Genomic DNA, 19,769 nt, shown 5'->3' with positions numbered 1-19,769 from the left:
TCACCACAAAGAAAGCGTCACAAACTGGCAGAGAAGATATTTGAAATAATATAACAGACTATTTCAAATATCTTCTCTGCCAGTTTGTGACGCTTTCTTTGTGGTGACTTCTGGTTTAAAACAGTTATTTTTAAGTTAAATTCATCACTTGTTTCTATGTTCAAGATTTTATTTTTAAAAACCTAGCCATTGTCCTGTACTTTCTTCCAAAATTTTGTTTTTCCTTTCACTCTTTAAATAACCAAGAATTGACTTTTGTATAAGATGTAGAGATTCAATTTCATTTTTTTCCTATATGGATGATAAATTTTCCTAGCAACATTTATTGAATAATCTATACTTAATCTAGTGATCTATAATGCCACTTTCACCCTATCATTTCCATATATGCATGGCCTGTTTCTGAGTTCTCTATCCTATACCACTGTTCTATTTGCTTATTTCTGCATCCATAGTATACTTCATCTATTACTTAAAAAAAAAACCTGTCTTGCCAACTGGCAGAGCAAGCCCCCATCTCACCCTTCCTCTTTAGGAGCTTACTGCCTGGTCTCAGACTTTTGCTCAAGAATACATCTTTACTATCAGCTTGTCCAGTTGCCCCCTGAACACTTCTGGGAATTTTTTGATCTGTAAAACATCAACTTGGGGAGGACTGACATCTTTACATTTTGACGCTTCCAATAAACATGGCATACCAGTTTGTCTGCTTTTCATGCATTTCAAAAGTTTTATAACATCCTCCAAAGGGATCACACACTTGAGGACACCTTCCATCTTCTGATGCTCTTATGTATAGGATCTTTTTGAAATATTTTCTGGACTGTTTGCAACTGACTTACATATACTGATATTATTTCCAGCGACTCCTAATTCCTCATCTATTGATTCCCTTGTATCTTCTATGGAACCCCAGCATCTGCAACTTTCTTTGCTTTTTTCCCCCATCCTCACTGTGCCGATACAACAGGATTATCTCCTCATGAGAGCTCTCTTTACCAGCACTCACAAACAAGAGTTCATGTGAGCACACAGTAAGATGGCAGCCACCTCGAAGCCAGGAGCATGGGCCTCACAAGAAACCATGCTGGCACCCTGATCTTAGGACTCCCTGCCTCCATAATGGTGAGAAAATAAATTTGCGTTGTTTATGTCACTTTGTCTATAGTACTCTGTTATAGCAGCCTCAATTAAGACATTCAATGATGCAACAAAAACTATGTTAAACTCAGGATTCAGTTACTTTTCCTCTGGGAAATCTCACTCCAGATTACCTGGTCTGCTATACTGCCAGGGGAAGTATGAGGGTAGTATTTCTGTTCTTAAGTGCGCCTTTATTTACAGGGAGCTGTCAACTAAGGGTGCTCATTAGGGACTTCAAGCAAAATTACACAGTATTTATTTGACAAGGGTGCTCAGATTCACTCTTTTTAACGCTGTTGAGGTTCTGTGTAGGTCTTATGTCCCAACCTCCTCCTCGAATTCAGAATGAGACGTTACGTGAAAAGCCTGGAGGACTGTGTGAGCAGAAGGAAGATTTCACTCCTACTCACAGGGGAGAGTAATGCGCTGATCACGCGTATGCAGATAAAAGGCTAAAAACACGTGAATTCATTAATTAGATTTAACTACAAAGCACAAACAAGTGGCTACAAGGTAGATTTGTGTTGCCAAAAGAAGTCCAGAAGTAGACTGTCTGGGACTGGTATGGTGGCTCCATGGTCATCACGGATCCCAGGTTCCTCTGTCTTCCAGCCTGAAGACCATCTCACGCTTCAAGACGGCTACTGGAGATTCAGCCACCACGGCCACATTTTAGGCAAGAAAGAGGCAGATGACGGTGAAGAGAAGCACTCAGGATGAGCCTCCCAGCAGACTTAGGTCACTGAAGGAACTTTCCTGGAAATGCCAACAAATGACTTCTGCTTACACGCGCCCCCCTGCCCCCTGCCCCCCAGCCCTGAGCAATTCTTAACTACAAAGGAGGACAGGAATGCAGTACTTTTGTTGTTTACACGGTCACCCCCAAAAAGTATGGGTTCTGTAAATGTAGAAGGAATAACAGATACTGGGCAACAAATGCATCCTTCTTTTTTTAAACAATGCATCTTATTTTCTGTATTTTACGATGTTTTCACATCTTGGGGCCTGGCAGATCATGGGAGTCACCGCCCCAACCCCACCCCCAAATGGTAGCTGATTCCTAGAAATAGTAGAGGAGTTGCCCACAAGCATGCCTTTGATATGCACATCAAGCAGCGCTGAGTTCACAGCCCTTATCAGCCTCCAGCCCTCATCAGCCTCCTGAGCTCATAGCCCTCACCAGGACACTACTCCTCTGCCTGAAATCCCCCCACGGCCAGGTACCCGACACCTAGGGACCACCCATTACCCACTGCCTACTGAAATGTATTCGAGCTGACTAACCCTAAACTTGTTCGGCTCCCCTGTCCTGTCTCACCCGCTCTTTCCCCCAGGAAACCCAAGCTCCCCCCTTGCTCCCGCTGCCTCCTGACTTACCCTGGCACCTCCCCGTGTGTGCATGGTGTGGCCCATGCCCTCCACTCGAGAACTCCAAGTAAGGAGCTCTTCTCTCAAAGACAGCTGCCTCTGTGTCCGTCATCGTACCATTCCCGATTAAAACCAACCCCCTATCGTAAAAACAAGTAGACAACTGGAAATCTTTCCCACAATATGGTTTTCCACATCAGAAAGCTGGAATCCTGGCCACATTTGAAGGTTACTTCCCAAAAATCTGGTTACAATGTGTCTGGAGGGAAGAAAAAAATGTCACTCTTGCCTCAGTGTCTCTTCTGAGCACCAGACTCATTAACCTTCCCTCTCCCAATTATAAGCTACAAAGTCTACAATGAAACAAAACTAAACTCAGGATCTTCCCTCTTCTCAAATCTGCTCCCACGCCCACGTTCCTCATTGTTGTTGCTCAGCAGCTAAGTCGTGTCCAGCTGTTTGTGACCCCGTGAGCTGCAGCACGTTAGGCTCTCCCTGTCCTTCATTACCTCCTGGAGCTTGCTCAAACTCATGTCCAGTGAGTCAGTGATGCCGTCCAACCAGCTCATCCTCTGTTGCCCTCCCCCACCCCGCAGCATACTGGACACCTGACAACCTGGGGACTCATGTTCCAGTGTTGTATCTTTTTGCCTTTTCATACTGTTGATGGGGTTCTCAAGGCACAAATACTGGAGTGGCTAGCCACTCCCTCCTCTAGTGGACCACACTTTGTCAGAGCTCTCCACAATGATCGGTCCGTCTTGGAGGGCGCTACACAGCAGGGCTCATAGCTTCAGTGAGTTATGCAAGCCCCTTCGCCACAACAAGGCTGTAATCCATGAAGGGGGATCTTCAAGGCACCAGTGCCCATGTTCCTTAGTCTCAAATAAAAATGTCACTATCTCCGCAGCCGCCCAAGCAGAAGCTTCAAAATTATCTTCTGACTGACCTTTCTCTTACCACCAACACGTGTTCTGTCACCGCTAGATCCTGGGTAGGAGTTACGTGTTCTCTGCGTCCCCAGCTCAGGGCCTAGCACAGGATCTGGCACATAGTAGGCACACAGATGAATGAGTTCACGTGAATCCCATACGGCCGTCATGTCACCTCTCACCCCCACTCTACTAACCCTTCCCAGGCTTATTCAGTAGCTTCCTAATGACCTCTCCACTTTCCTCCTTCTAACCCTTCACCTGCCTGCAACAATTCTGACGCTCACAATTCTGATGAGATGTCCCTGTTGTGAAACCTTCTAGGGCTCCTACTGCCAAAGTTCTCTGCAAGCTTTCAACGCCCTTTGCGGTCTAGCCTCAAACTACTTTTCGTGTTTTATCTTTGAATGTTTCACAGACCTTTAAGTGTCTGGACCTCTGTTCATGCTGCTTTCTAACCTAACTATTCTCTTCTGTCCTTGCAGGACTGTTTCTGCTGTGACTGGAGTATCATACTTGATAACACAGCCTCCCGCTTTCGTCTTCCCCACCCAACCCCCACCATCCTACACCGTGATTCCTTCAATGCAGGAGCCCTGTTACATTCAGCCTTACGTCCTGGCTGCATGGATGCATGGCATAGATAGGTGCCCACATGGCTGCTGAGTTTAAAAAGACACCCAGGTTAATGGGAACTAGCCACAGAAGAGTAACAGCAGAGCAAAGAGAAAAGAATGACCACAGTGGAATACCCGCTCAGGAATCCATGGGTGTTGATAATACAACCACAAAAAGGCAAAGGACAATAAACTGAAATGCCCTCTGAGGATCCCGTGAGACTCAGTGAGATGGACATGCTGACTGGAAGAGAAATACACCTTATTTAAAATAACCGCAACAACAGTAATAACATCCAGTATGGACTGAGCACTTGATGCAGTTACTATGTGCTATATAAGTTACATGTATTATTTACTATGTTCTTCACAGGAGGGCCATAAAAGTAGGACTACTATTACCCCTGGTTTATTCACAGGAAAACAACAAAAATCATGGGATGGGAAGTTAGGAAACTCACCAGAGTTCACTCAGCTGCTCTGACCAAAGCAGATTCAAATGCAGGCTCTCTGACTGCACAGCCTTCAGTGAACTACTACGACAGACCACCTTTTTTCCAAGTGACAGGTAGAGGAGAAAAACAAGAAAGCATCAAGAAGTACACCAATATGGACAAGCAGGACCCTGAGGTTCAAAGCATGGCAGAGAGCTAACGGATGAACGGTAAAGAGAGAATGAGAGGGGACGGCAATGATGCTGGTGCCGGCCAAAAGTCTCCCTCTCTAAAAAGTGAGCCTGACAAATTCTTGAACAATCTTCCAGACAATCTCAACACTCGGTAGGAAGGAAACAACTGGAGGAAACAATAAAAGGAGCAGACACCCTGAACTTACTTTAACCAGTAAAGAGACACTGCTTGATAAAAAAGAAAAGGAATATGTAAAGATAACCTGGTAGGGAAATTAACTGTGACTTATTTTCCTGTGGGAATCATTAAACTGAAAATGAGAAAGAATACTGAAAAGGTGGCGGTACTTCTCCATCACTCATAATTCTTCCCCCACTAAAGCCTAGAAGGTATGGAATTCTGGTGTGACTCAGATGCACCCCGCATGGGGCTCCCAGCAGTGGTCAGCAGTGGGGTTCTGGTTATTCAAGGTTGTCAGGAGTGGGAAGGAGGCTACGCTGCGCCGTGCCTGCTGCTGCTGCTGCTAAGTCGCTTCAGTCGTGTCCGACTCTGTGCGACCCCATAGACGGCAGCCCACCAGGCTCCGCCGTCCCTGGGATTCTCTAGGCAAGAATACCAGAGTGGTTGCCATGCCCTCCTCCAGGGGAATCTTCCCAACCCAGGGATCAAACCCAGGTCTTCCGCACTGCAGGTGGATTCTTTACCAACTGAGCCACCAGGGAAGCCGAAGAATACTGAAGTGGGTAGCCTATCCCTTCTTCAGGGGATCTTCCCAACCCAGGAATTGAACCAGGGTCTCCTGCATTGCAGATGGATTCCTTACCAGCTGAGCTACAGGGAAGCCCCTAAGGAGGCTGTGGGCAGAAAGCAAAATGCAAACCTCACCTATCCAAGTTAAAAACCCCAGATGAGACTCTTACAAGCTGCACCACTTTGACATGTGTCTTAATCTCTCAATTTCAAGTTTCCTCACCTGTAAAATGGGGATAATACGACCTTCTTCTTAGTTTAATAGTTAAATGAGTCAATAGTAAAAAGTACTTAGCTCGGGGCCTGGTGTGCAGCCACTAATATGATTACTGTTACCTTGTAAGATATTTCTCTATAACTCACTAACCTCATTATGATCCCTTGTTTTCTATGATGATTTGCTTGCTGTTACTCCCACCAATGTTCAGGGCATATAATGCAAACCCTGACAGAAAAACAAGTAAAGTGATCCTGCCCTCATTTGCATGTCAATGTCTCAGTGCAGTCTGACAGAACAACCCGCATTTACAAAGCCCTGGCATGCTGTGATTCATGGGGTCGCAAAGAGTCAGTCACAACTGAGCGACTGAACTGAACTGAAACCATCACTGCACTGGGCTGAGCTGGACAAGGGTAAAAGGGCAGTCTGAGTAAAAGACAACCCTGCCCTCAAGAACTACACGTTACCTTTTAGGAACAATGAGAAACTACCATTAATTTCCCCTAAATGAGCTACGAAGGAGAAGGCAATGGCAAGCCACTCCAGTACTCTTGCCTGGAAAATCGCATGGACAGAGGAGCCTGGTGGGCTGCAGTCCATGGGGTCGCTACTAGTCGGACACGACTGAGTGACTTCACTTTCACTTTTCACTTTCACACACTGGAGAAGGAAATGGCAACCCACTCCAGTGTTCTTGCCTGGAGAATCCCAGGGACGGCGGAGCCTGGTCGGCTGCCGTCTATGGGGTCGCACAGAGTCGGACACAACTGAAGCGACTTAGCAGCAGTAGCAGCAGCAAATGAGCTAAGAAGGTTAGGCTGAAACCCAGTTGGCAATGACAGGTAATCCCCAAAACAGCCACAGAAACATGTCTTTGATGATTCTGGATGTCTTTGGACAAGCAAGCACCCAGCGATTTTTAAGAAAAAGATGACTCTCTGAGAACTGCACCTCACAGCAAATAGTGGATCTCATATGTGATAGTCTTTAAAGTCAGCCATGGTACTAGCTTAACATGAATGAGAGCAAGCCTGGCTTGGAAATAATGGAAAAGTTCCCCCCCCCCACAAAATGTAAACAGCTTTATTTCTTATTATAAAAGTAATACATACTCAAAGCTCGAAAAAAAAAAGAATAAACAAAAGTGTAAAGTAAATCATACACAATCTTCCCATTCAGAGATGATCAGAACATTCTGTTTTTTCTCCTTCTAGACTTCTTGAGGTATACATCTATTATCAATTACTTCTTCTTCAAATACGGGATATATTTTCAAACCACACATGCTGTTTGACAATTTTTGTCCCACACGTCCACGTATCATACTCATCATTAAACTAACACAGAATCCCAAAATCAAAGTCACAGAGCAGTCTTCTACAGGTACATTCCCTGACACTGTAAGACCATGAAATAAGGAAAGGCAGGACACAAAACTAGAAGACGCCTGGTCTGTGACTGCTATCGGATTCTCCGTCTCCTCTGAGACCAGCCTGGGAACGGCAGGAGGTTTCTCAGCAGCTGGGGCCGCCTGCAGGGAAGGGCAGAGTTGATGCTCCTGCAGCCCACCAGGTTGTGGACCCCAGGTCTGTAGAACGCTGAGGCCTCCGCCCTGAACACCTAATTCTGAAAGCCCCGCTGCCCACCTCAGAGCCTCTCAAGTGAACTTTAGTGGGAGTCTGCAGAAGAGCCTCTCAGTTCACAGGATCCTGGAGGACACACTCTCTGGCCCCTGCACCAGGACTCAGAATCACCTGGCAATTAAGCTGTTTTGTTCACCATGTCACTTTCCCAAAGCACAGATTCATCACCCAGTTTAAACAGGAATCCTTATATGCATGACCTCTTACAACTTTGAAGGGGCATAAAAGTAGCTTCACTGAGGATAAGAATAAAAAGTTGCCCCAAAGACAAATTTTATCTACTTTACAATTTTGCTTTAAGGAATGTGGGGTCAAGGAGTGAGTACTACAACACCAGAGAGTTTTAATGTGGGAACCAAGAGGGCAGATGCCACATGCTGATTAATGGTCCCAGTTACAGGAAAAAAGAAAAGGAAAAGGTGGCTGGAAAAAAAAATTTTTTTAATTTAAAGATGGTTAATATGAGGAAACAGTAATCTTCTCCCATATCTTGGCATGTAAAGGATAAACTAAGGAACTCCAATTTTCCTCAGCCGAACTGTAGTATAAGTACAAAAAGCTGCTGAGGTGTGCAGAAGATACCTTAAAACAGCCAAGGGCTCATAAAATAACATGTGAATGCAGTTCCTGTTTAAGTCCAGCAGGATGTAAGCTACAGTGAGCAAAAACTCAGAGGCAGGGGAGAGGACACACAGCCTGGGACACAAATAAGCAGGCTGGGCTAGGGGCGGAGCTGCAGCCTGAGAACAGGGCTTCTACCGTGTGACCCAACAACCTGCCCAGCAGCAGCAGCCTCTGTAACACAGCAGCAAACGAGCCGCACACCTGGGAGGGACTGATGCCAACTTCAGAAAGTACAAGACGCACTTAAAACACTGAGTTTATTTTATATAATCATCACTAGTAAATTATTAGTGCTCTGTGATTTTCATAATCTTATAATGAAAATGACTGTGTGTACACAAGTGTACACAGTATGTACGGCAGAAGACCAAAGGGAAACATACCTGGGCACTAACCTACAGAAGCAGTGCCAGAGGCTGTTTAGGGGGCTCCCTAAACAGAGAGAGCTCTGGATGAGACTAACAGGACAGAGAACAGGGGCTTAGAAAGATAGAAAATAGTGAAACCAGAGCCCCCGTATCACCTCCTGGAGATGAACAATTTCATCCCCAGTTGCACTTTAGGTCTTTACCGCTGGTAAACTGTTTCATAAATGCTACTAGTGAAACTGTCCAAAAACAAAAGACGGGACTGAGGTAGCTTAGTCTTGAAGCTATTTAGGTTAGACACGAACTGCTGCTCAGCAAACCCCTTCACTTTGGGCTAAAGCTCATTATCCTATTGGGATCAATCATGTGTCAACATTTATTGCTGACTCTGTGCAAAGAACTGGTTAAACACACAAGTACACAAAAAAGATACAGCCCTTGCCTTCTGGTCTGCAAACCAGATAAGAAAACCAGTATCTACAACCACGGGATAAATGTCTGACATACAACAACGCCCAAAAACACTGTGGTGGTTGACTCAATGCTATAATAGAAGTGTGCACAAAAAAGTATGTGTGGGGGGGGGCCTTCCCAAAGGACATTCATCCCTTTGCCATAACATGGATGAACCTACAAGTTCACAAATTTGTACACAGAAACCATGTCTTAAAGAATAAACAATCAGTGACTACCATTAACAGGCAGGAGCTACCAGGGTTCATGACACAAAAAGGGGAAGGGGAGTGACAGTCAGAAAAATGTTATCACTCATTTTATAACAAAGGGTATTTTAATTCTTGTCCTTGGAAACTATGAACACTAGCACGATTCGGAAAGGAGACTGTACCAAACACCGGCCAGAGAAGAATCGTCCAGTTTACGGCTTCTCTTTCATCTGGTCACTCAGAAATATAATATTATCTGTAAAGAAGCCAAAGCAGAAATGTTATTTTCAGAACTTTTTCTCCATCTCACTAATCATTCCCTTCTACCACATACATATTTTAGTGCTATTCACCAAAGAGACTTTAGACAAATTCTCAAAATACTAGGTTCCTGCTGAGAAGGGGACAACAGAGGATGAGATGGTGGATGGCATCACCAACGCAACAGACATGCATTTGAGCAAGCTCTAGGAATCGGTTCTTTACAGGAAAGCCCTGTATGCTGCAGTTCATGGGGCCGCAGAGTCGAATACGACTGAGCGACTGAACTGATGTTCTTAACAGGTATATATGATGGGGATAATGGAGGCAAAAGCTGGGCTTTGACGGTTTATCAATAATTCAGACCTTGTGAGAAAAGGTGGGATACTTCTTGTCTTCCCTGAAGGTAGCAAAGGATTTCTCAGTAGTAACTTTCTACAAAAGAGCTAGTCACACACTTTGAAGTTGCAACACTCAGAGAGATGCCAGTAAACCAAGGAGCACATCCTCAACAGAAGAGGATCGTGGCATCACACACCACATGCTGGCAGGAAGAGGGAAGGACGCGGTTCAATAAGGCCCCATCAGGACACAGAGATCTATTTGTGTTTTTTAAGTCTGAACGCTCTCAGAACACATGGTATTTTAAAGTTTCAAAATAAAATGAGTTTTACACATTTATTCTGGGGAAATTTTCTAGTAACCAATATTTCAGAGGGAACATTTTTATCCAAAAACATCAGACACTCCTCCTAAAAAGTTGTCCAGAAACAATTAGTTTTGGACAAGCAAAGGAAAAGAAGCAGTACCTTTGACATAATACCAAAACACTGATATTCTTAAAAACTTTAGAATTATCCCCAAAATGGTTACTATGCAATAACTGAGTATTTGTTATAGTCTTCTAAAACTAGAGTATTTTGGTACAGAATGCTTATTTCAGAAGAGATTATCCAAGTTGACATCACTATGTAAAAAGACAAGACTGCCACCTGCTGGTGGTTATTTTTAAGTTACACTGATTTCTAGGAGAAAAAAAAATATAGCCTATAACAGATGAGCCAAATTATACTCTATTCCCTTCCATCCTAATGGCACTAAAGACCTAGTCATTTTACCATTAGCCATGCTGTTGCTGCTGCTAAGTCACTTCAGTCGTGTCCGACTCTGTGTGACCCCATAGACGGCAGCCCACCAGGCTCCCCCATCCCTAGGATTCTCCAGGCAAGAACACTGGAGTGGGTTGCCATTTCCTTCTCCAATGTGTGAAAGTGAAAAGTCAAAGTGAAGTCGCTCAGTCGTGTCCGACCCTTAGCGACCCCACGGACTGCAGCCTACCAGGCTCCTCCATCCATGAGATTTTTCTAGGCAATAGTACTGACTATTAGCCATAAACCTATGCTAATTGCTTAGTCATCCATGCTGGTGAATAATAGTCACAAGAAGAAAACGGCATATAATGTGAAATGTTTCTCTTTGACCTGGTTTATAAAACATCACACAATTTAAACTTGAAATTTGCCCACACAATAGGTTTACAGTGGAAGATGCAAGTATTAAATGCTTCATAAATATGTGAACTATTTTATTAGAAAGCTTGATTTTCCACTGCTGAAATCACAGGCATAGTTTTATACCATACACAGGTCTGGAAAAAAATTTATGAACAGGTAGATACCTCTGTAAGAATGAGCCAAGGAAGAACAGGGCAAGCAGGAAGTGATTTACTCAAGACACTCAAGAAATATTAAAGCAAACTGGTCAGAAAGAACCTTCTCTTACGTTTAATAATGAGGGGAGGAAGATACCTATATTGGTTTTCATGGTCAATATACTTTCAAGAAAGCAGTAAGAAAATATATGCTTATTATTTACAACAAATTATAATTTATCAATAAGGCATAGTAGGTAAGACATGAACTCTGGAGCAATTGCAAAGAGAAAAAGGAAAATCTGTTGGTTGGGAGACTTAAGTTGTCAGACTTCTAGCCTCCCAAATCTAAATTCTTTTTTTTTTTTAATGAGACTTGGAGAAGGAAATGGCAACCTACTCCAGTGTTCTTGCCTGGAGAATCCCGGCAGGGGGGAGCCTGGTGGGCTGCCGTCTATGGGATCGCACAGAGTCGGACACAACTGAAGCGACTTAGCAGCAAGATATACATAAACGTAATATAATGTAATATAATGTATAGATTGCTGTTCATGGAGCAATCAAAAAAATTTCAGCACTATGACATCTAAAAGGTAAATTTAACAATGAGTTCTTAATACTAGCTCTGATAATAGCACTATAAAGAGGAATCCACACATTTCAGAGACACCTACTGAAATATTTATGGATGATACAATGTCTCAGATTCACTCAAAATGATCCAGGTGGGGGAAAAGTAGGCTGGGGCATAGATGAAACAATATTTGCCATCTGTTGATAACTGTTGAAGCTGCAGGATGGGAGTTTTTGTTTCTCACTCCTCTCTCCTTTTGTGTATGTTTGACATTTTCCATAATAAAAAATTAACTTTTAAATATCTAATTTTGGTATATCTCAGAAGCTCATAAATAGCTTTCATTCTCATCTACTTAAGAAAATAAAGTTTCTTGAGTTTTATATCCATAAAAAACAAGAAAACAGAATGAATGCTTAATAACTTTTATTTTAGCAATTAATCCAAAAGACAAAAAGTGCATCATCTATCTCATTAAGACACATTTTCAATAAAATGTTACAGCTTCTGTACTTATATATTACAGTTGTTTTGGTCAATTATGTTCTAAAAACAACTGTAACGATAACCTATTCAAGGAGAAACCTAACATTTAGAGCCTCACTATCGCAAAGTTTTTAAAAATTTTTTTAAAATTTCTATTTATGTATGTACTTTTGTTACATTTAACAGAATAATAAAATATTTTTGACTTTATATTAAGATACACTTCTAAGGAGAAAATGGAATTGAAAAACAAGTTCAGAGAAAAGGGAATCATAAACTTTCCAAATGTTGAAGAGCTTGTATCTTTTTAATGATGATGGATACCAAATTGTTATGGTATTTAGATCCCGTAATACCTTTAAGAGCAACATAATTTTACATTGAAAAAGACTCTTAATGTCAACTTAAACATGTTCAAAGGGGTATACTGGTTTCAAAATTCTTTCAGAATTTTCAGAAAAGCTTGAACATTCTCCTCGAGAGGATATCTTCTTAACCTCCTTTAAGCTCTGTGCATCCATTTTTCCATATTGTTTTGTATTTTGTTTAATGAGAACAACAGGAGTTTAAAACAAAACCATCATGTTAAGTACCAAACAGGCTCTGAATGAAGCTGTACAGACATCTGATACCAATATTAGTGTAACTCTTCTGGGTACATGCGTTTCCACTTGGGCCATGACCTTCAAAGAGGCATCAACAGTGCAATGGATAATTCTAAAGTTACTTGTGAGCTAAAACTGTGAGTACAGAGATCACTTTCTGAAAGAAGATATATATATATATATATAAACTTGGAGCAGGCCCACAAACTCCACTCGGGATTCTCCTGGTGAGGTGCCTTACAATCTCATAAGCATCAGTACTAATAGCCTCAGGTAAGGCGGCAACATAGCCAAGCTTTCAAAGAAAAAAAAAAAGAATAGCTATTATCACGAGAGCCTTACCAGCTATAATTGTTGTTGCTTGTCGTCTCACATTATTTTTATCCGTATATTCACCATAGTCTACTTTTCCTTCCACATAAATTCGAGACCTGATACAAATAAAATTTACCAGTTTTAGTCTGGTGATTTCAATATGCTTTACAGCAGAGAGTCAGGTCAGAGAAGAGTAATGCGTATACTCTTCAAGGATGCAACAGATAATCCCACACACCACTTCTCAAAATGCAGCATTAAGAGTGCTAAACAGTTTCCTGATGGTTAGGACTCTGCGCCTTCACTGCCTGATCCAGGAACTGAGATCCTGCAAGCCACGAGGCACAGGCAAAGAACAAGAGTACCAAAACATAAAGTACACGTGGACTTGCCTTGCCACTGTGGAATAAAGGATGTTTTTGTCTTTTAGCTGCCTGTGGCCCTTATGAAATTTAAAAAAAAAAAAAGTTCCAAATTTTAAGTCAAAATAGAAAAAAAAAAAAGCAACCGTGAGACCCTGAAAATGAAAAGCATCCTTTAAATCTCTATGATTGATTGCCAACATGTGACTTTTCTATCCTCTTTGACCCTGAATTATCGAACAGATTTGATTTTTTTTTTCACTTATTTTTCAGTTCCTTTCTATAGTGACGCTCATGAACTTACTCTCAAATGACTTTAGATTACTAAAATTCAAAATACAAGTTTTCAGCTTAGTATTTCACCCAGAGTTAATCACTAAAACTATTCTGCACTCTCTAGAAGGCTGAACTAGAAGACAAATATAACGCCGACTTAAAAGGGTAGAAAATGGCCACAGTGGCACCAATTTCAGAATTTAACAGCACTGATACTGCACAATACCGAAAGCAGACTAGTCAAATGACTGGGTGCCAAAGGGAGCAGTCACACAGACTCAGCAACCAGTAGGTGACACTGGATGCCTTTTCCTTGACATGTCCTCTGTGTGTCTTATGTGCGTATATACATATTTACATACTATACACACACGACGATGGAAGTACATATGAAGAAAAGGTATGCAATTATTGAAAAGAATAGAAATTTTAATTACTACTAAACTCATGTTTCATGAAATGTTTTATTTCTAATACATTTCTAAACTATGACTACAGTTGCTGTTAAACACAACCTTTTGTCCTTCTGCAGGTTTGGAAAAGACACTTCTTATACATAATCCAAACATTTCAAAACGGAATTGCTAAGTTCATATAAAATTATCAAATATGAATGAACTGCCCTGAATTATCACCAGGATACCTCACTGCATCAGGCTCCCAACCTCCCAGACCCTCTGTCAAGCCACCACATGGATGCCAAGGGCAAGACACCCACCATGGGGGTCCCTGGCTGTGGCGGTCTGGGAACTCCCACAAGCACCGCTGTACCTGCTCACAGACACATGGTACCCTCTGCCTCCCCTCTTACCGCATCAGTGCTGTTCAAGTTCACAGCCTACTGTCCTAAGTCCTAAGTTCTTAAAAGGCTAAACCGTGTTAAACCCTTTAAACTGGTCACACATGACACTATGCATACAGTATTAAGCACTGAATAAATACCTCTTGGGCTAACCCAAAGTAATGAGTGGTGCTCTATAAATAAAAGAGCTACAGAGTCCATGAAAACACATTCCCAGTTTGTTGTTTTTTAAACCATTCAACCTGTAAGATCCCTCCTTCTTCAACTTACCCCTTTTTCACATACTGATACGCCACATCTCTGAGGCCCGGTCGGAACACTGAAATTCTATGCCATGTTGTCTTTTGACTGACATCACCTAAGTCACAAGAATCACAAGGACAGGGAATGTGGTTACAAATGCAAAAGACAACTGCCGAAGGACATCGTGTCCAGCTAAGCCATTCCACAGTTTCTATGAGACAGGACAGAGTTAGGGAAGATCCTTTCTGAAAGTATTCTTAAAGTATCTAATTAGACAATTCACACTAAATCATGTCTATTTACTGCGGATAAAACTAAAACCCCAGTCTTTTATACTCACCCATTTGGTAGGTTTCGTTTTCCCCTGATCGCCACATCTCATTTGTTGCTAGGGAAAATATTGTGACTGGGTTTTTTCCTTCTACCTGTCTCATGACAGGGTCCTGACCTACTCGACCAAGCAACTGCACGCGATTCAGAGCTGAAAAGCAATTTGTAGATAATATAAGACTGACAGAAACGTCCAGAAGAGGAACAGCTACAAACACTACTTCAACTTCAATCTCAGCATTAAGCAAAACCCAAGCACTAGAAGGTCAGAAAACAAGTGTGAGGAGCAAATAAAAAGAGGCTCGGAGGGAAAAAAGAGGACTGACAAGAAAGGAGAAAATATCCACAGAACCCCACAAAACAAGCATTAAGCTCTTTATCTAAAGTCTTCTTTTCAGTTCAGTCAGTTCAGTCACTCAGTCGTGTCCAACTCTTTGTGACCCCATGACTGCAGGACGCTGGGTTTCCCTGTTCATCACCAACTCCTGAAGCTTGCTCAAACTCAAGTCCATCGAGTTGGTGATGCCATCCAGCCATCTGTCATCCCCTTTGCCTCCTGCCTCCAATCTTTCCCAGCATCACGGTCTTTTCCAATGAGTCAGTTTTTCGCATCAGGTGGCCAAAGTATTGGAGTTTCAGCTTCAGCGTCAGTCCTTCCAATGAATATTCAGGACTGATTTTCTTTAGGTTGGATCTTTCTGAAGTCCAAGGGACTCTCAAGAGTCTTCCCCAACACCACAGTTCAAAAGCATCAATTCATCTTTTAAATACCTTTAAAAAACTTTAAACTGTTTGTATGGTTAAAAGAACAAAACTGAGATCTGAAAATCTTTATAAATTCAGGGACTATTTCTGTGAAACAACCACTTCTCACAAACATTCACTGCTTCAGCCAACTAGCACATAGCCTTGGATGTCTCAGGTAACCAAAAATGACCCAAGGAATTTCTTTGGCAGGAAAGCGACAATAAGAGTGGGTAAAAAGCGTATGGTAAGGGAAGAAGGACCAGGTTTATAGAAGGTCCCCGCAGCCTGATAGGAAGGCCAAGGACAGAGAGGCAGATATGAACCGGAAGCACAATGGTTCAGAGTATAACCCGATGGATGCACCTCTTCTGCAACATATCTGAGAACACGAGCACATTGCTGTAAAAACTACTACTTACATCTCTCGAGAACCAAACTGCTAGCTACTTCAGACTCATGTCTTACAAACTGACGAAGTACCTAAAGTGGAACAAATGAGTAAAACAGCTTTAGTACAGGGGGAAAGGGGCAAATGCAAACAGAAGACCAGCTCACACCTGGTCACCACCCAGTCAGCAGTCCCTAAGGCACACACCCACACAGGGGGTGCACCCATCACAGTGCCAGGCACGCATGCACGCTCAGTGGCTTCAGTCATGTCCAGCTCTGTGCAAACCTATGGACTAGAGCCCGCCAGGTTCCTCTGTCCATGGGATTCTCCAGGCAAGAATACTAGAGTGGGTTTCCATGCCCTCCTCCAGGGGACCTTTCCAACCCAGGGATTGAACCCACATCTCCTGCATCTCCTGCACTGCAGGGAGATTCTTTACCACCGAACCACTGGGGAAACCCCACAGAGCCAGGAGGACCACACAAACACTTAGGGGCAGCCTCCTGCAGAAGCCCACAGGCACAAAGAAGGCTCGAAGGAGTACACAGGAGTCCATTTACAGGCCTCTCCTGCTGCTTCCGTGGCAACCTTCGGACATGGTGCTTCTGTGCTTGCACACAAAACGGTAAACAAAATATGTTGGAAAAAATCTATGCTTCTGACAGTCCCCAGAAAAAAATCTAAGATAAACAAACATGGTTCTCTGATTAAGTACAAAAACAGGACTGTTCGAATCAGTCTATCAGAGAGAGACAGTCACTGCTGTGTAACAGCAGCACTCAGTGATAACCAAGGCCATCATGACTGAAAGGGATGCCCAGGTAGCGCAGTGGTAAGGACCGACTGCCGATGCAAGAGACAAAGGTTCATTCCTGGGTCGAGAAGGTCCCCTGGAGAAGGAAATGGCAACCCACTCCAGTATCTTGTCTGGAAAATTCCATGGACAGAGGAGCTTGGCAAGCTATAGTCCGTAGTAGTCCATCATTAATGAATACTAGGTAAGTGCTTTGCCTCTCATCAATGAATCCTCAAAATAAACCTATAAACTATGTAAAATTACCAGCACTTTACAGATGACAAAAATGAAGTTCAGAGACACAGTGAGTAACCTGCCCAAAATCCCACAGGAAAGAAGTGGCAAGTCACAGCTGGAACTCAGAGCCCCCAACCCCAAGGCTGCTGGCTTTCCCACTGCCCGTTGCTGCCTCTGTTTAAGGGCTACTGTCAAGATTTAAGTACACATTGCTGAGAACATCACTGGGTTCAGAGACCCTATATCAGAGAAACGTGTGTCCAGGAGTGGCACTGTTAACATATAGTAGTTATCTACCAACTGAAACAACACCCATTCCAGGGGTACTTTTGGCTGTGGAATCCCAGCACTATGCTTGGGGGCAGAAGGTGGGTAGAAAAATAAAAATATGAGTTACCACATAGTAAAGATTCAACCTGCTATCTGGTACCTGTGTCATGACTCTAGAAATATACTAACCTGATGCTCAGATGAGCCAGAGCTCACATGTTTTATGGAATAATAATCTGTCCCACTGTGGGCACACAAAAATCAAGACCTACTGGAGAAGCAAAAATAGGGAATGAATTATTTAACTGGGGTAATTTTTTAAAACTAAACTTTTAACCCTTTTATATAAGGTATTAAATTTACCTTAATACTGTAGAATTGTGTATTAAGACACGAGTAACTTTTCCAGGTTTCACATTTCAACACATTAAAAAGTATATATTTTAAAAGTACGTAATAGGGATCCAAGAATATAGAGCCAATTCTACAGCAGAGTAGAGGAGACCTGAACAGGCTCCACTGAGGAAATGATTCTTCCTTAACAAGATGGGAGTTATGAGAGAGGTGTCATAAAGGAGAATCTATACAACTCGGTGCCCAAATGAGGTAAGTGAGGAAAAGTGGGTCTAGGCCTTACTCAAGGCTGGCTAGACTGACTAAAGAGATTAGGTGAGGAGTCTGACTGGGTGAAATGAGGAGTTTTGAACACAGTTCATCTGTAGAATTCCCGAGACTTTACCTGCTCTCCCCACCAGGGAGATGGCATGTGGTGGGGAGGCAGACTGACAACAAAAGTAGGTGGTCAGAACACAAACCACGTGATTTTTTTTTTTTTTAAAAGCTGAAACAATTCTCATAGACTTTAGATCAATAAGGACTTTAAATGCTCTATAACTGCTCTACAAGCAAGTAACACATTTTAAAAAGTAACTACTCTCGTCATATATGTGAATAAACTAGAAACGTGTTTGTTTGTTTTTGCTTTAGTGAACACTATTTATTCAAGTGGTAAAGAATCTGCATGCCAATGCAGAAGATGCCAGAGATGCGGGTTCGATCCCTCGGTCGGGAAGATACCCTGGAGGAAGAAATGGCCACCGACTCCAGTATTCTTGCCTGAAGAAGCCCATGGGCAGAGAAGCCTGGCGGGCTACAGTCTAAGGCGTCGCAAAGAGTCAGACACGGCTGAGCTTGCATCTACCACCAAAATCTGTCCCCAACCCTCATATCAACTAAGTACACGTAAGGCAGGTGGGCTCAAAGGACTTCTGCCTCTGCAGGCAAAACCCTAAAGAAATGTGATCGCTATGGTTTATAATAACACATCTCAACATTAACATGGAGAAGTGATTACCTGTACTACAGGTCTTCGAAACATGTCTTCTACTCTTTCTTCTTCCAATCTAATCTTTAGTCTTTTCCTGAAGAAAAAGATATTATATCCTATAGCAAGAACACGATTTCACTGAAGTCCCAAATTCCTAACGGCATTTAGGGCTTTTACGCAACCAACCCTGCGACCGTAACGTATCACGCCCCTGCACATTAGGCAAGGATCCTCTCCCACTCCCCAAAATCTCTCGCACCTTTCCGTGTTTTTGGTCCCCCTTAAGTTCCTCTTCTTTTAACCCATACAAAAATTCTGATTCTACCCCATTTCTATTCCACTGTTCTCCCAAATTCAATTAAAACGCAAGTTCCCTTCTGGCAGGGATTTCTGCCTCATTTCTTCACTGTTACACCCAATACTTCTAAAACAGCTCTTAAGACAAAGAGCTCAGCAAATACTAAAATGTTATCACGGCGCTTCAATCTGAAACGTGCTGCCGCAAAAATTACTGCCTCCAATCCCGTTTGCAAAGAACAAGGCGATCCCTGCACTTCTTCTCACCGCTGAAATGTGCGGGCGCCCCTTGCTCAAAGCTGACGCTCCCAACCAACAACGTATAGGACCTCGGAGGTGAGACGAAAGCACAGAGTCCTCCGCGCGAGAAGAGGAGGTCTACAAGCCGACAAAGCAGCTCCTCCCGGCCCGCGCACAGCCGTATGCACATCTAACGCAAGACACTGGCCTTCCGCCCTTTCTCCCGCCCTCACCTGAGGCTCTGGCCCGCACAGCCTCCAGGCAGGGAATCGCTTCCGGGTGCTGCTGGGACTCAAGGCTCGCGAGAGGAAGAACCGGAAAGTCCTCTGCGTGCATCGGAAAATGCAGCTGGCCGGCGCTGCGGGAAACACGCCCCCTTAACGCGGTAGTTCCGGGAGCCTCCTTCCGGGCGGGAGCAATATATCAACACTGCCTATCGGCGAGCTAACCTGGTGGCTCAGAGGTTAAAGCATCTGCCTCCAATGCTGGAGACCCGGGTTCGATCCCTGGGTCGGGAAGATCCCCTGGAGAAGGAAACGGTAACCCACTCCAGTATTCTTGCCTGGAGAATCCCATGTACAGAGGAGCCTGGTAGGCTAC

General features: G+C 43.2%; 1 protein-coding gene across 3 annotated transcripts; it reads right to left on the bottom strand.

Moving 5' to 3' along the window:
• Nucleotides 1-1,644: 1,644 nt before the first annotated feature.
• SSBP1 (single stranded DNA binding protein 1) lies at nt 1,645-19,485 on the bottom strand. Of its 3 annotated transcripts, XM_055421396.2 has the most exons (8): nt 19,197-19,396; nt 18,660-18,726; nt 16,031-16,091; nt 14,875-15,015; nt 14,562-14,649; nt 12,879-12,967; nt 9,142-9,215; nt 1,645-1,899 (listed from the first exon to the last, which is right to left on the bottom strand). In XM_055421396.2, exons 2-7 carry the CDS (start codon nt 18,681-18,683, stop codon nt 9,172-9,174), a joined length of 447 nt encoding a protein of 148 aa, XP_055277371.1. In that variant the 5' UTR covers nt 18,684-18,726; nt 19,197-19,396; the 3' UTR covers nt 1,645-1,899; nt 9,142-9,171. The 3 variants fall into 3 exon arrangements, with proteins under 3 accessions (XP_055277371.1, XP_055277370.1, XP_055277368.1); XM_055421395.2 differs by lacking the exons at nt 1,645-1,899; nt 19,197-19,396 and adding an exon at nt 19,403-19,485 and having other exon boundaries at nt 6,458-9,215; XM_055421393.2 differs by lacking the exon at nt 1,645-1,899 and having other exon boundaries at nt 6,458-9,215.
• Between the last annotated feature and the right edge of the window lie 284 nt (nt 19,486-19,769).

The sequence above is a fragment of the Moschus berezovskii genome, chromosome 3 (assembly GCF_049115385.1).
Source record: "Moschus berezovskii isolate FMDL1 chromosome 3, NW_MosBer_1.0, whole genome shotgun sequence".
Lineage (NCBI taxonomy): Eukaryota > Metazoa > Chordata > Mammalia > Artiodactyla > Moschidae > Moschus > Moschus berezovskii.
Note: the sequence above shows the minus strand (reverse complement) of the source record. Positions and strands in the feature narration are given on the sequence as shown.